Source organism: Natator depressus, chromosome 2, assembly GCF_965152275.1.
Source record: "Natator depressus isolate rNatDep1 chromosome 2, rNatDep2.hap1, whole genome shotgun sequence".
Classification (NCBI taxonomy): Eukaryota; Metazoa; Chordata; order Testudines; family Cheloniidae; genus Natator; species Natator depressus.
The window spans coordinates 244027187-244043484 of NC_134235.1; the positions used below are offsets into that span (position 1 = coordinate 244027187).

A 16298-nucleotide genomic window follows, 5' to 3' on the forward strand; every position below is an offset into this window, starting at 1 on the left:
CGCCCCCTCCGGCTCCCGGCTCTTGCCGGCGGCGGGGCGGGGCGGCCCGGCCGCGGTTGCTAGGGGAGCTCGTTCCGAGCGGGTTGGAGCGAGGACACGCGGCATCATCGCCTTCACGTTCTCCGCTTCCTCCCTTCCCCCGCTGCTGGCGGCGTCACCGCCGCCTCGGCACCACGTGCCACGGAGAGAACTGGAGCGACTCGCGTTTCCACGGCACCTGAGTGGGGAGGGGGGCGCGGGGAGCCCGGCGGCAGCTAGTGCTGGGTGCGGGGTGTGTATAGATATTAATGTGTCTGTGAACAGACGGGGGGGGGGATTAGGTGTTATGAACAGATATCCATGCTTCTGAGTTTCCTACCGGCTCCGCAGAGCAGCCGGGGCGGGGGGAGCAGCTCACTCGCTGTCGCTCCCTAGTCCCGAGTCATGTAAAACCTCTCTCGGGCGAGGAAGGGTTTGCTCTGTTTCAGTGAGACACGTACAGTCTCTTTCAGACTGCCCCAGTGTGAGACCTCCTCCCCCCCTGCCCCCCCCCATAAGCCTAATGGAACCCCACCCCCTCGAAGTGTATCTGGGTTTCGGAGACCCGATCTGCTCTGCACAGCTGGTCTCGGGGGGTTGTGGGGGAAATCCTGCCATGGTTGCATTGGAACTGCTCAGGGGGGAGACTTGTGACGGTGAAGGAAGTGGGGAAAGCTCAGGATGTGATTCCCTCTGGCTGGGGAGGCGCAGGGAAAGGAGCCTCTCAGCGGGACTGTGTGTAGCAGGCGGGTCTTTGGCCTCTCTGCAGCTGGCTCCAGTACTGGAGGAGAAGGCAGCTACAGGGGCTGTAAGGAAGAGGCCCGGCTGCCTCCTTCTGCAGCTGGGGGCCCTTGAAAGGGGGAGAGGAGGGGTCGTTAGGGAAGGACTCGCTTTGCCCTGCTTGGGCCTGCCATCTCCAGCTGTCGTAGCAAGAGGGGAAACAATGGAAGAGGGGAGGCGGGAGGGGACCTTCGGGTTTGGAGAGCAGGAGAGACTAAAGAGCCCTCCCAAAGACTTGTCAGCTGCATCTGACAAGATCCCCTTTTCCCCGAGCTTGCTTTCTTCTCCTGTTTGCTGCAGCTGTGGGGCTTTCAAGCAGCACTCTGCAAACAGATGTTCAGTTTAACCTAGGAGTCTCCCTGCTACGCCTACTTGAGTGTGGGTTAGGCCAGTAACATTTGGAGAGAGTGTCATTTTTTATGCTTTTGGACACCTCCCAAAAACCAGTGTCACTGTCCAAGTTGGCAGAGTACTGCGTGAACAAATAAGTTAATAGTTCTCTAAACAATTTCCTTTGTCCCTTCTACAGTGCCTTTTTACTGCGTGTTTGTACAGCCCCTAGCACAAGAGGGCTCTCCTCTCTGGTCATGAATAATTAAGTGCCTTTATTATTATAAATAATATAATAATTCATGTTGTATTAGCTAAGAGTTCTACAAACACACTGGCCCTAGAGTTATTTGTCCAAACAGTTTCCTAATGTGGCGAGAAGCCTAAGCTTAAAATTCATGATAAACTAAGATTTTTTTAAGTATTACAGTTTACTAAAGGTATCTTTTTAATGCAAAATATTTAGATGCATCATATGGGGACGACCTTATAGAACCCAAGTTTGAGTGAATTTCTTTTTGTTTGTGGTTGTGGTTTATTTATTAATTATTAAATAACAACAGTATTAATTATTATTTATTTGGGGGGAGGGTTCCTAGGGAAAAATCTTTGCAAGACGAGACGATGCAAATTTATTTGCGTTATTTTCATGCAAATGATCTTTAGTTTTTCCTTGGCGTTAATTTATTTATTTTTTTTGGTTGCTCCCTCATTGTTCTCCCCTCCGCTTCCATCTTGCAAGAGTGGCACAAAAAATATTGCGGGGGGGGGGGAGCAGAAACCCCAAGCAGCTTTACAAATGAGTGACAAAGCCAATGTCCATTCATAGTCTCACTCCGGCGAAGGGTTTATTAACGGCCCAGGCCTCCTTAGCCAATTGCTGTCAGCAACATGTGGAGAGGAGGCATCGCTATAGTAACCGGTGGATGGGCCATGTGCTGCAGCCGACAGGGGCTGCGAGCGGGCGAATATAAGGAGGGGCAGAGCCCGGGCGCTCCGGAATCTCTCGCACACGCCTAGCGCCCTGCGGTGATGGACAGCTCCGCGGGGACAGCCACAGCGCCCGTCCTCCTCCGCCGCCTGCCGCACCCGGGGGCATGGGGGCTTGGGCGGGCTGCAGCCGAGCCGCGCTGGCACAGCGGCGAGCCCCGCTCTCCGCCAGCCTTTGTGTCTGGTGAGAAGGGAGCGGGGGGAGAGGAAGAAGTTTGGCAAAGAAGAAGGATTGCTCGCCCCGGTGGCGTGCGTTAGCCCTCCAGGACAGGAGCCCTCCGCAGCCTTGTCCAGCACTAGGCGCACAATGGCAGCAGGTAAAAGACGGTGTGAGCTGTCCCTGGGCGGAAGCTGCCCGGGGTTGGGCTGAATCTGAGGTGGTCGGTGTGTTTATGTGGGTGGTTAGTGTTTGTGGAGGGGGGACCAGGAGGGGAGGCTTGGTGGGGGAGACACCTCTTTTTATCCAAACCGATAGACGCCGTTAGCTGCAGATCTGAAAACAGGCGGGGAGCTGGGCTGCAAGCTGCATGCATGCCTGCTTGGGACGGCCGCCCATCCAGAGCCCGGTTTGAGTTCCTCTCTCGGCTACAACACAACCCGTCCCTGGGGTAGCGTGGCAAAGGGCAGTGCCGCGGCGGGGTTTTACCCCAGGATGAAAGCCACTTTCTGTAACTGTAGCACGGCAGGGCACAGGACTTCCTCCCTTTGCCGCGCGTTGTCTCTGTGCGATATTTTAAGAGCTCGGAAGTTAAAGAAAAAAGAGTGGCTGCTGCTACTTTGCCGTCTACTCTGTTTGCTCGTTGTTTAAAATCCTTTTTTTCCTCTCTTGTCAAGAGGTCTTTTCCTCTTCTCCGTTTGGATTTTCTGGTTGAACGTGTTGGCAGCTAAATTGGAGAGTTTGGAAGGGTGACCACTCCGATTTGTTGGCTGCCTTCCTCCCCCACCACCAGCCCCGCTCTCTCAGAGCCTATTGGATGAAGGACACTTACTTTCCATTCCTGCTCCTTACATTAACCGCTTCAAGTTTGTGTCTCGCTCTCTTTGTGTCAAAAACCGAGGAAAGACCTTTCTGAAAATGAATGGAATGCGTTTCCAATCTGTAGCTAGTAGAACCAAAAGTTGTTGCAAATCGTGCAGCAATGGATCGGATGTTCGTTGGGCTCAGATCTTTTTGCTGTAGCTTTTCATTTTTATTTTCGTCATTAAAACTATATATGGTTACCTGATACCTTGTGGGATGGGCCATTTCCACAGTAAAATTATTCCAGCGGCGCCCTGTATATTGACTATGTGGGATCCATAGACAGTATCTCGTGTTGGCGCTCAAAGGGGGCATTCTGTTTAATTCCTAAATTATATGCCTTCAAAATCAGCATTATTCAGCTTTGGCAAAGTCTGAGATTTCTTCTTACGTTCTTGTTGAACGTATTGTATTGAGTTCAGCTATGGCTGAACATCCTTTTGGTTCTGGCTCTGACAATCCTACCTAGGACATATTGCATAAATCCCTGTATTTATCTGTTCTACTCTGTGGGGAAAGCACGAGGAGGGGAGTTAAATTTACAAGTCACTGCACCCAGCGCTTCTGTCTTTCCCCATTTGCTCCGTAGTTAGTCGAGTCCTTACAAAATGGGAACTAAAGTTTGGACCCATTCCTCTTTCCTTTATGGTTTCCCACTTCTTTCACTTCCTCTTCGTTATTTACATCGTTGGCATCTCTGAAACAAAGTGTGCAAATCATGTGTATCTTGTATACACACATTCTATACAATCATGTATTCAGTTCAATTTCCTGGTTATCTTTCCAGCATCCTGGTCGCTTCTTATTTCAACAACGCCTAAACTCTGTTGCAGTTTTTGTGTCACTCACTTAAAGCAAATATTGAAGCTTTCCAAATTTCACCTTTCTCAACACTGTACCTTCCTCGCTACAAACTTATTTTGGGTATTTTGACATCTTTTACATTAAAATAGCGTCACACTGCATAGTAGAATACAAACTACAGTGTGTGTTTTTAAATCTAACCAAAACTTCACTTCTGTGTATTGCCTTTAAGAAACGAGAGGAAAGTATCTGCCATTGATCAAGGGATCTTTGAACTCGCTGAATTCTTGATTTTATTCAGTCATTGTTCGGGATATTAATCCCACTAAAAGGTATAGAGAAACTCCACAGTGCTTTGTGGCGTTGAAGGTTGAGGAAGGATCATTGTGCCCCTTCAAATGAATAGATCTGTGGCTCTTTGCAGTGACCTTTCTCAGTGATTTGAATAAGCTGGAGTTCGCAGAAATCCATCTGCCTTTTGTGCTTGTCGATTTTGTCTAATCTTTCCGACTCCTATGTAGAGCCTAAAAGAAGAAAAAAGTACCTTCCCATCCGATCTCAGTCCCCCAAGTCAAAGCGTTCAGTTGACCTCGTTTCAGGTGATGAACTGGCATCTGCTGAAAGTGATGTTAAAGCAATATCCTAGCAGCAAGTAGGACTTTTTAGAGGAGTGGTAGGGGGAGGGTCGGATGAGAGGAGAGCTGAGTCTTTATCTATAAATCTCTTGCCAACACTAAAGAATAGTACCTTAAAACACCAACAAATACGTTCGATTATAGAGCTTTGAGTGGAGGTATCCAAAGTAAACAACACTGTGTGCATGGAACATGTAAACCATCAGGCCCTGCTACGCTAATTTAACTGCTTCTGAGTGCATGTGTAAATGGGACAAGCAAGAGCCCCCCCCCCCCCAAAGGAAAGAGAATCGTTATCCTTTTTGTTGTTGTTGAGTCTTGTTTTTACTGAAGTCAAATATCTTGTGAAAATTTCCTGCAAGTATCTTTTTATTAGAGTCGCCATGTTTGTCCTGTTGTAGAGTTGTTCATCTCTGGTTTTTTTCTACCTAGCAAAACTTAACATGTTTCTGGAACTGTATGTAACCCAACCAGCTTAGATGGAGATTTTACTAAAAATCAGTTCTGAGTTTCAGATTTCTTTACACCAACAGACATTCTCCCTCATTATTGAGGTTGCCAGTATTAAGAAGTTGATACATAAAAAAATGTCTAATGGTCTGTTTTATTTTAATGCCAGTTCCCGAAAATGTTAGCAACAGATCCTTTTTTGAAACCGCTGAACCTAAATTTGATTTCAGGAAAGTTTATTGTTAAGAACAATTATTTTCTTGGATAATTCTTTTCTTCTGCCCAAGCACCTTGCCCCCTCCCCCCCCCCTTGAATGGCATATTTGCAAGTACAATTTCATCTGTGCAGAGGAACAATAGCTTTCAGTTGCACAAAGGATTTCTCCCACCCTGAATCCAAACCACAATGCCTCTTGCTCTGATAATAGCTCCTGAAAAGATTTTGTAATGCAGAGAATTAATACGTGATTATTTCCACCTCACTTCTCTCATTTATTAGATTCTGTAGTGAATTCCAAATTAAAACAGCACTCTTCAGTTTTTAACTTTGTAATATTTTAAGACAAATCATATTATAAAGTTTATGCCCTTGCTGACGAAGTAGTTTGCTTTTCATTTTTATTTATGCTCATAAATGAATTGTTTAATATATAAGGGAGATGCAATGCTCAAATTTAAAGACTCCAGCTAAAGAATTCAAAGTTTTCCAGGAAATATATAGTATGTTATTTTTTTGTAAAATGAATGTTAATTAATACTTTTTTCTTTCAAACTAGCGGAAAAAAACAGAATAATTGGCAGACTAATAGGTCTTATCTCAACCTAGAAATAACTTTTGAGATTGGTAAACCCTAGCCCAAATTCAGCCGTCTTTAATTAGAACAAAAATCCGATTAACTTCAGTGAGAGTTTTGCTCAAGTAAGGACCTCACAATCTGGCCTTCTATCCTGAAGCTATAAATAAATAAATAACTAAATAAATAATGGTGTTGATATATCTGGAAGGTTTACATCACCACGTATGAGCCATACTCTATCGCTTCAGAGCGTTTTCCCCACACTCCAAACGTGGCATAGGAACTTATGTACATGAAACTGTACATTAAATATTTACAAACATTCGCTGCGTTTGAAATGTGAAGACTTACAGATACATATAACTACGTGGCTGCAACCTTAGATAACACAATAGAGTAATATGTTGGGTTTTGATTATGTTAGTGTTTTATAGCAGTGTGACTTTTAAATATGCCTGTACATTTTTGAATTTATATAAAGTATGTAGTGGCTGATCCAGTGAGTTTACCAGCAAAAAAAAATCCACAAAGGTTCAGGTCCTGAGCGCTTTTTTCCCCTCTTAGAAAAGTCTATACAAATGATGCAGTTAAAATATTTTTGACTGAAATCTAAATAGTAGGACTGATGTTGTTCTGAGACAAAATACATACATGCTTTTATAGCATTTAAAGCACGGACCATGACCATTTAAAAGCATGAGTACGGTGGATATGAATCTCGAAAATGCTCCGATTTAAACTAACTTCCTAAACCATCAGCTATTCATATACCACTGCTTCTGTGATATTACAATATTTTCCAAGGAGAAAAATCTTTCAGAAGTAATATCCTGTGTACTCCAGCTGTATAGATTCTTTTGATAATCCATAGTTACGTGTGTCTTATTTAATGATGGCTAAATTCTATAATCAGTTGATTTGTTAAACCTTGGAACAAAAGAGCATTTATTTGGTTTTCTTGTTATGCAACAGCTATTGTTTTCCCTCCTCCTCCTCACCCCCCACAGCACATACGCCATCGTAAAGTGAACTGGCCGAGGGAGAGAGGTGTCCTGCTTTGAAAGAGATCCGACTGTAAATGTCAAATTCATAAATATTTTTTCTTTCAATTTTAAGTCAAGACTGACGGGACGCCTCTGAGTAACCCTGGGTTCTGTTCCTGGCTGAGGCCTGGTTGCAGAATCTCAGAGAGAAATCCAGGGGTTTAGACAAATGGGGAAAATTCCAAGTTCTTGGCTGATGGGAACTGGGTTGGTGGGAGGGTATGAGATGGAGTCAAATCCAGAATCATCATTTATAACTGAACCTTTAGTCAGAAAACTCACAAAGCTAAAAAGCCAACGTGCACTTATTTTACCCAGTCACATTGCCTGGTGATCAAAAATCATGTATTTGTATATTTTTAAGAAATCACTAAATATGAATTGGTGTCCTTTGCACAGCGATGCTGCTAGAAAAGCAAACGTATCAACAGACAGTTAAGTGTTCTTAAGACAAGAACTGGCTAGTATTGGGCCTTGTCCTGCCGTCAGTTTGGAAACAAAGCTCCCTTGGTTTTCTATAACTGCCAGGGGGAGCTTAGTTTAGTTTAGAAACTGATGGCCCGACCCAGATCACTCTTTCCTTTCGTTGTATATGCCATTTCATTTTAGCGCCTTTTAAACTTCAAAGTTGGTAACCCTTCTAATTCTACTACACCGTATGTCGCCTCCAATTCTCTGCGTTGTAGTGGAAACGCTTACTCCTTATTGTGAAGGGTATCTAAAGGATGGTGTCTAACAGCACTTGCCTCACGAACAGCCCATAGCCAGGCAGTGCCCCCCCCCCCCGCCGTACTACCCCGCGCTCCGGATCGAGGAGTCTGGGCTCTCACTTTCAATGCTATATACGTTTTTGGTTTTGGGTTTTTTTCGGATAATCTGGGGGCCGCTCTTGCTCCCAGTAGGAGAGCAGCAAGTGACTTCAGTGTGAGCGAGATCGGGCATTTAGAGCCTGGTGACCATCAGGTGTTTGGATGGGAACATTTCAGCGAAAGTGGTGTCTGCATCTCTGCTCTCCCGTGTTGTAGCTCTTATTCGCGAGCGCAGGAGGGAGAGCAAAGCCCAGGTCTCTGGGGGTTAAAGTAATGCCAGCCGGAACTGCTACATACCGACAGGAGAAACATTGGCATTCAGGTGACTGGGGAGAAATCAGCAGCTCTGGACCAAATCTCGCTCTCGCCCTAGGAAAGTAGCCCCACTGAAATCAAGGCATTACTCGTGTGGGAAAGGCGAGCAAGATTTGGCTCAATGACTTTCCCCTTTAAGGAACCGCCCGAGAGGGGAACGCTTAAGGAATTTAAGTAGATAGAAATTATGACAGAGTAATGGAAGCTTCCATCCCACCCCCAAATCCAAGTAAATGGACAACAGCGACGCCTTCATTTTTAAGCAAGACTCCCTCTTGGAAATGATCAGTGTGGCCAGGTTTCTGAAAGCATCGAGGTTCTCGTGATTTTGATTTGACCCCTTTAATTGCAGAATATCTCAGATGGGCCGGTGCCATGTAATTGGATCCGTCCTGACTGATACCGAGGAGGTTTTCATCATCCACTTTGAAATATTCATCAGTTTGATTCTTTAGAAGGATACGTGGCCCTTGTGCCTTTTTCATGCTACAGTCGGGCTAGCGGAGAAATCTCCGTACATATTTGAAATATATGCCTTGGCGCGTAGTGTACTCTTCCTTTGATTTCAAGCTACCTTTGGAAGCCCTGATTTATTTGAATGGAAATTACCAGAGTATTTGAAAACTAAATCTGCAGACCCACAGAGAGGGCTAGAAATGTGTTACTCCAATATTCAAAATTAACGATTACAAACAAAAAAAGGCTACGTTTTTTAAAGGTGGCCATTGGTTTGCACATTCACGTAGGCAGAAGAGGGACAGATATTTCTGTCCGTCTTTTGAGTTTGTTTACTGAAGTCATTTGACAGCACTTCGCCTGGTTATTTTCGCCTTTCTCCTGTATTGTCCTTTCCCCTGTTGTTTGTGGGGGTCTTTCACACAGCAACAGGGGAGACCCCAGAAACTGACCGGGGGGGGTTCAGGGGGGCCAGGGCAGGGTCTGAAACTGCTTTTAATGCTAGTCCTTTTTGACCGACTAGATTTGTTGATGGTGTCCCTTTAAGTGGCTACGTAGTCAGGCTGATCTGTGCGTCTGCACACAGTGGAGACTTCTAAAACTAATTGGACAGAGCACTGGGAAATAAGCTGTAGGGATCAATTCCGCCCTGGGAAGAGAGCGGACCTGGCCGTGCCGTTGTCTCTGGATGCTGTGCTGTGTGGGGCACGCTCCTCGCGCCGCTGTTTAAGACCGAGGCATTTGCTGGCCAGAGTTTCTCTTGGGGGGAAGAGTCAAGAGTCGGCAGGTGGCCCCTTGCTGGAGAACACACGTCTGGGGCGTTGGCCAGGCCCGGGGCTGGCCCTGGGCGCTGCCAGGGGAGGCAGGGGCTGTTGCACTCCGTTGAACCGAGCCCCAAGCCTTGCTGATGGCCGGGCTGGGCAGCCTGGAAAAACCCCTCGCTCGGCGATGGGAGGCGAAACACTGTGGCGCGGCAAACCGCGGGCCTCTAGCGCAGGAACGGGGGGCACGCGGGGCGCTGTCGTTCCCCGCAATGTCCCGTGTAGCTGCAGAGCCCGACCTCTGCCCAGAGGGGGACGAGTCCTCTCCCTGACAGGCTACGGGCGGAGCGGAAAAGCCTTTAACTTCCAGGGCCCGCAGCGGGCATCAGGGAGGCGGGGAGTTCCCTCGGCCTGGCTGGAGCTGCCCTCCCTTGCCACCAACGGGGGCTTGCTCTTCTCCGCGAGCCCCCTTTGAAAATCCGGGCCCGTCTCGTATAAAGGGGGAGGTGGGTCTGCCGCTGAGCTGGGGACTGGGGCAGGGAGAGGTGGCCCAGGCGCGGCTGGGGAGAGGCTGTCTCCGCCAGGGAGGCAGCTGGGGCGGGAGTGAGGAGAAGGGAAGGGGAGTCCGGCTGGCGCAGCCAGGCCGTGCAGCGAGCAGGCTGCCGCGGGGAGCCGGGCTGGCTGCGGCTCAGGGGGCGGGGGGGAGGTACCCCGCGCTGGGGGGCTGTGGAGAAGGCGGTGTCGCGCTCGGCCGATCAGGCGCTGGAGGAGGAGCAGGAGCAGGAGCAGCAGCGCGCGGCGCTGGCTCCCTGCACCGAGCCGGTCCCCCGGTACCACGCCCCGTGCCTGCCCCTGCCCAGGCGCTAGCGCGCTCGGCTTGCTGCCGGCCGGCGCTCCGGGCCGCTGGGGGCTGGAGGAGGGGCATGCAACGGGGCGAGCGCTCCGGCGCGGGTGTGCAGTCTCCCGGGAAGGAAGCAGCTGTGGCCGGGCGGGAGAGGAGGCAGCGAACGCCGGCCCCAGCCGCGCCGTAAAAGCGCCGCTGGCTCGGGCGCCGGCAGGAGGGGGCTTTGCAGCCGCACACGCACGGCAAACCCGTTGTGTGCTCATCCCCGCTCCTGCTCCTGCCCCCACCCCCCGGGGCTTGCAGACCTAACAGTCCTCCTCTGCTCAGCGCAGCCAGGCAAGAAAATCTGGGAGTCTTATTGAACCTGCATTTCCATTAACTCAGCCCCAGCTCCAGCTAATCCGCGGCACTGTGAAGGCAAGGAGGCTAATTAATGACAAGCTTTTACAGTCAAGACCAGCGATAATTGCTTTGGTGGCCTTTATGATTACAAGATAAAAATGGACCGGGCCTGACATAAGAGCCACTGTGTACACTGCAAGACAGGAGGAAATTAAGAGCTGGCTATCTGCATACGGAGCAGAAAATTACTAATAGAGGAGAGATAATGAATAGGCCGGCTAGGCATTCATGGGGAAAAATCCATTTTGTTACCACGCGAAATTAGGTGGTGGAAAGGAGTTTGCTAATTGTTCTCATCTTGTAGCAACCAGGACTGAGGCAGGGGCGTGCTTTTCAATTCATTTCCTTGGTAATTGTGAAAAGGGGAATGCTGGCCAAATGTCTTGCTGCAATTTGCCTGCCTGGTCTTTTCATTTTCATGTTGCGTTTTTAATTGTTGCTAATATAGCTTATAATGAAGCTAATGAGGGGAAATTATTGTACAACTTTTTAGCACATGGAGACAAGTGAAATGTCCCAGAAGGATTCTCTCCTATGGCTTAAAAAAAAAATCTGGAGGACTTTGGAATTGTTTGTTACTTTTTTTCTTCTACAGAAGACAGAAGTTAACGCGCCTACTTTTTGGTTTGTAGTTTTGTTTTTCACTCGAGAGAAAAAAACGGATCTTTGATTATAACGCCCCCACCCCATATACCAAATAACAATTAAAATGTCCATTGGTGATTTGAGATACTCAGAACGGGTTGTGAGCACTATTATTTGAAAAGCAAGCTGAACGGTTTTCAGGATGGCCGGTCATTCAATCGGAGGGATTTCTTGTCCCGGGTTAACTAAAAAAAACCCCAAACCCAACCCAGAAAGGAAACCGTCTACGATCCAGACAACTATTGCAGGCGTGAAGTGATTGTTGTTGGGAATATTTTTTCTGACTATCCCGTGGTAGGACCGGACGACGTTGTCTCAATCCATTAGCTACGCACATGTGTACAGAGTTATGAGACAAGGTACCTGGGGCAGGGACGCGCTCTCCTTTTTATTTTTGGTCTTCACATGAACACGCCAAAAATCACGCTGCCATCTTCCCGTGCCACGTTGGTTTCTGCTGAGCCCGGTCCCTCCATCCTGGCGTGGTTGGGGCTTGAGTGAAACTTTGCCCCTGTGGGGTTTTTCCCGGCGCCGCCGTAAACCCGCAGAGCTAAAAGTGTTTTTTCCCTCCCTCCAGTGGGAAGTTCCGCGCCTCTGAGGTTTCTAGAGCAAACGCTGAGTCGCTGCTTCTTTCTCTCCAACAGAAAAGCAAACTGAAGCTTCTCCCTCACCGCGCCGCGGAAGACGAAGACTCCACCAAATTCATCATCCTCACCCTTCTCTCCATCGCCTGCATTATTGGGGTCCTCGTTGCTTCTGGGGTCCTCTACTGCCTCCGCCATCAGTCGCACCACAGGCTGAAAGAGAAGCTGTCCGCTCTGGGCACCGACACCAGCTCAGATGCCACCGCTGCTTACCAGGTAAGGCCGGGCGGTGCCTCCAGCCCTTGCTTTTTATTTCTCCCCCCAGACACTTAAACACCTTATTTATCAGCCCCAAGGGGGAGAGGTCCGTTATTCCGAGTGGAGGGGGTGGTTTTGTTTTTTACAACGCCGGCTCGGAGCCACCCTAGTCACGTCCCCGCAGATGCCCTGCTACCTGCTTGTCACCGCGGGCTGTTAATCTTCCCAGGTCTTGCAGTTGCTGGACACGTGCGTCTAATTAGAACCATAATATAGTTGCCAGTGGAACTCTCCGAAAAACCACACCAATATCCATACTCTGCCGGCCCCCGCCACAGCTCACAGCCGAACTCTTCGCCGGCTCTGAGGAATGGCTTGCGCCCTTAGTTATCGGAAGATGTCTCTCTCTTTGAATCATCGACTTCTTCAGGGTCTGATATGAAACGAGCCTTTGACCCGATCCGTTGCCACCTTCTGCTGTTATTCAGATAAAGTGAAATATAATGCTGATAGATGGGGAGGTAAACCCAGGACTGTTTCTATGAGCATAATGGAAGCAGATGTGGGCCAAGTAACACAGGGATGGTTCAGGCGAATCTTCTGCAATAAATCAGAAGCCAATGGGAATATTGAGCGTGCAGGTTCTGAAGCGTTTGGCTAAGAGACAACTGCCTAGTTGTGAGGGTTCTTTAGGATAATCAGTGTTTATTTCCTGGTTAGTTATCTGTCTGAAAATGTAGGTATTACTGCCTGCAACTACACGTCTGGTGCCCCAAAACATTTGGAATGCTATTTTATGTAGATATTATTGCTTTACTATTAATTCTCTGCACTTGAAAAAATGAAATACATTCTACTTAGTGGTGCTTTTGAATTAAAGCTACTTACATTTATTTTTACTTCCCTGTTCTACTGAAGATTAAACAGTGCTCTTTCTATATTATGGTAAATTGCAAGAGCTGGAAGTTTGAGACTAAAAGTCTTAAAAGGGATAAATTCACTCAAAAGTTCTGAAGTCTTTCAGTAATCATGTTAAAGATGATTTTCTCCTATACAGAGAGGTGCTAAGCAGTCCAGAGAATTCTTCAACAAAGAACTAGTGAATTCAAACATACACATAGCTATTAGCATTTCAATGGAATGGCTTCACCTTTAGTTCTAAGCAAAGGGAAGATATCTAATTCTGAAAGAAAAACCTTAAAACTTCACCACAAAGTCTGGGTTTATCAAGGGGGGAGAGAGAGCCTGTGAGTTAGCGCTTATCAGTGAAGTGAGGCCATGTCCTCCAAGACAAAGTATAAAGAAAAGGAGTACTTGTGGCACCTTAGAGACTAACCAATTTATTTGAGCATAAGCTTTCGTGAGCTACAGCTCACTTCATCGGATGCATACTGTGGAAAGTGTAGAAGATCTTTTTATACACACAAAGCATGAAAAAATACCTCCCCCCACTCTCCTGCTGGTAATAGCTTATCTAAAGTGATATCTAGCTAAACTAGTTTTGTTGCCTGTGGTTAAGAAGACCGTGTCAATGTAAGGTGTGGGGTTTGTTTTGGAGGCGCAGAGGGGTTTAAAATAGGAAATCTGCTATTGACTTCAGAATAGTTAAGCAATCTTTTTCTTCACTTAAACATGAGTAAAATAATTCTTAGTATTTTTAAAAGCCCTCCAGGTTATAAAATCTCACTTGAAACTGAATTTGTGATAATTAACAGGACAGTCTTCCCAGTAACAGTTCTAATTAATAGTATCTGTAATTAAAATCGTGCCCTTCCAGCAGGAAAATTGTTTGAATTTCTTGGAGTGACCTTTTTTGCCATTTCTCTTGGGGGCATGGTGGTTAAGTTGATATCGATTTTATAATGAGCTCTGGTTTGTTTAATAAGAATCTGTAATCCAGACACTAAATGAAATGTGCGCTTCATTTCTTCTTGCCAGATTTTTATATTAAAAAAAACTTGCTACAAATAAGATCTAAGGATCTGCTTTGTGAAACAAAATATGAAAATGCTAACAATATGTTCAATTTTTCAGTATTGAGATCAAATTGATATCCTTTGCCATTGACTTATCCTGCTAACCTCATTCTCCTAAGTAGTCCCACTGGTTTCTGGTGGAACTACTGTCATGAGAAGGGGGTAAGAAGGGAAAATGGTTTGGCTCTAGATGCAGAGATTCCTAAAAGCCTGGTCTTTCTCTCAATGAAGTCAGTGGCAGTTTTGCTGCTGAGTTCAGTGGCAGCAGGAGCAGCCCCAGAACTGGAGCCAAATGAAATATTCAGACAGTTTTGGTGATTCTAGTGCTACTTTCAACCAGCAGTGATTTAGCAAGGTGTATTTGTAGCGCCTAATCCGTCTTCCAATAAAATTGTGACAAAGTCCCAGTGATTTAAATGGGAGCAAGATTGAGCCCCTGTCCTTTAAGAGTAAATATAATTTTGCATGGAATCCCGCTAATTCTAAGACATATCTGTAATATTTGAGGGATGGAAATTTTGCATTGCATCATCAAAACAAATATCAGGAAAAACCTTAAGTTGCCTTTTTGCCGGATCTTCTCTGGCACTCCTAAAGGCAACTGTGCAGGCCATACTAATATTTGGGGAGGAAAAGAGTCCCAGAAAGTTGCTTTGAAAATTGGACACAAGAAACTCAGATATAAACTCTTCTTACGTTATCAATTTAAAACTGTTTCCTAGCTATCCGCTTACTTTATTATTCAAATGTGTTAATAAATATGTGACATAATCTAATATTGGCTGTACAGACCCAGAATACATGTCTGCTGAAGTTTAAGGCATTTACAGATGGATAATGTACTATGTCTGCAGCTTAAATGGCATCAGATTTAATTTTTGTGCTATTGAGTGCAGAGAGAAAATCAATTGGTAAAAACAATGGTCAAGTCTTAAGTAGGAAGAACTCTATTGAAATACTTGTCAAAATTTTAGTTGGGTCTTATTTTCATATAAACACGACTGACCTACTTTTTCTAGTCTTAACAAAAACATTATGGATTTAACTTAATTCATTCAAGATTTTCCTGCCTTCTTATTCTTTATTTTTACGTGTGAACATAGGAGGGTTCTTTCAACACTTGGGGTCTCCTTGTAGTCTGTATGTTGTGATACCAGATGGGGAGAAAATAGACAAACTGTATTGCCAATGGAAAAACATATTCACTGTTATCCTTCTAAGACACTAGTAGCGGGAGCTTGGATTCAATCCAGTCTGTTGATATTGTATCAGATCTGTGACAGTTACAATGCAAATCTTACTACACAAAGTCTGTGTAATAGCCATGCTGTGCACGTAGCCTGCAGCGTAGGGCGCTGAGGCAGAATGAATGTTATGAAACGTAGCTTGGCTATGAAGAATCGGTTAGTTATTTTTCCTAGCAGGAATAATTCTTATATATGCAGTGTGTGTGAACTACCTATAAATAAAAAGTTCCAAACCATTTAAAATTTAGGGGGGAAATTGGCCTTCCAAGAACCTGTCAATTAGTAGCCCAAAACAAATTTGAAATGTCTGAGTTATAATTCTTGATTTTTAGAAGGTTATATAATGAAAACAGCTCGTCTTTAACTGTAGCTGTTCTGCCAGTCACTTTTTTTTTAAGTATTATAATAGGAACGTTCAAACACTTGGAAGGATAAATGTGCTATTCAGACTCAATTTGTCCATTTGCAAAGAAAAGATGCAACCTGGCTTTGCAAGGCTGTGGTCAAGCAGTTTTTCAAATTTAATTGTAGTAGTATATCTTGTCAAATGCTATATGTACATAAAACACAATTTATGCATAGACACAGACTGTCTGTTTTTGTGTACCTTTTATACTTTTCATATTCTTGTCCAATTATATGCATAGCAGCTGGTTAAATCAGTGTAGGAGTTCAGAGATCATTAAAGAGATGTCCTTATTTCCCCTTCTCTCTCTCATGTTTGCATCTGTTGTTCCTGTTGCTTTGATCTTCTTTGGAAAGCAAATGTAGTATTGGGCAAGCTCACTCTTCCTTCCATGACATTAGGGCAGAAGCGTCTTAGGAATCTTCAGCAAATACTCTTTGATTTAGTTCACAACAGTGAGCAGATTTTTCTTGTGCACTTTGAAGCCTTTGGGACACAGCCCAGAGAAAAACAGGCATTGGGGGCAGCCTGCAAACAGTGCTATTAAGTGCACATCTTAGTTGTCACTACTCCCATTAGTAAGCAATTTATTAATGTAATGACAGTGTATGCTGGTGACTGCAACTATGCAGGGAATGCTGAATTGTGCAAAGAGATGTTAGGTCGTTTTGCTTGTTTTATATTATGAATTGGAGAACTTTGCGAGTGAACATAATTGTTTTGCATC

General features: G+C 45.7%; 1 protein-coding gene across 3 annotated transcripts in view; it reads left to right on the plus strand.

Moving 5' to 3' along the window:
• PTPRN2 (protein tyrosine phosphatase receptor type N2) overlaps positions 1-16298 on the plus strand; it is a 1019026-nt gene that overhangs the window by 890494 nt on the left and 112234 nt on the right. For 2 of the 3 annotated variants that reach the window (XM_074946267.1, XM_074946269.1), the window contains one exon: positions 11745-11960. The exons of the other annotated variant lie outside the window; for it this stretch is intronic. In XM_074946267.1, coding sequence (XP_074802368.1) covers positions 11745-11960 — 216 coding nt within the window. The remainder of the gene's footprint in view (positions 1-11744; positions 11961-16298) is intronic. 3 annotated transcript variants of the gene reach the window in all.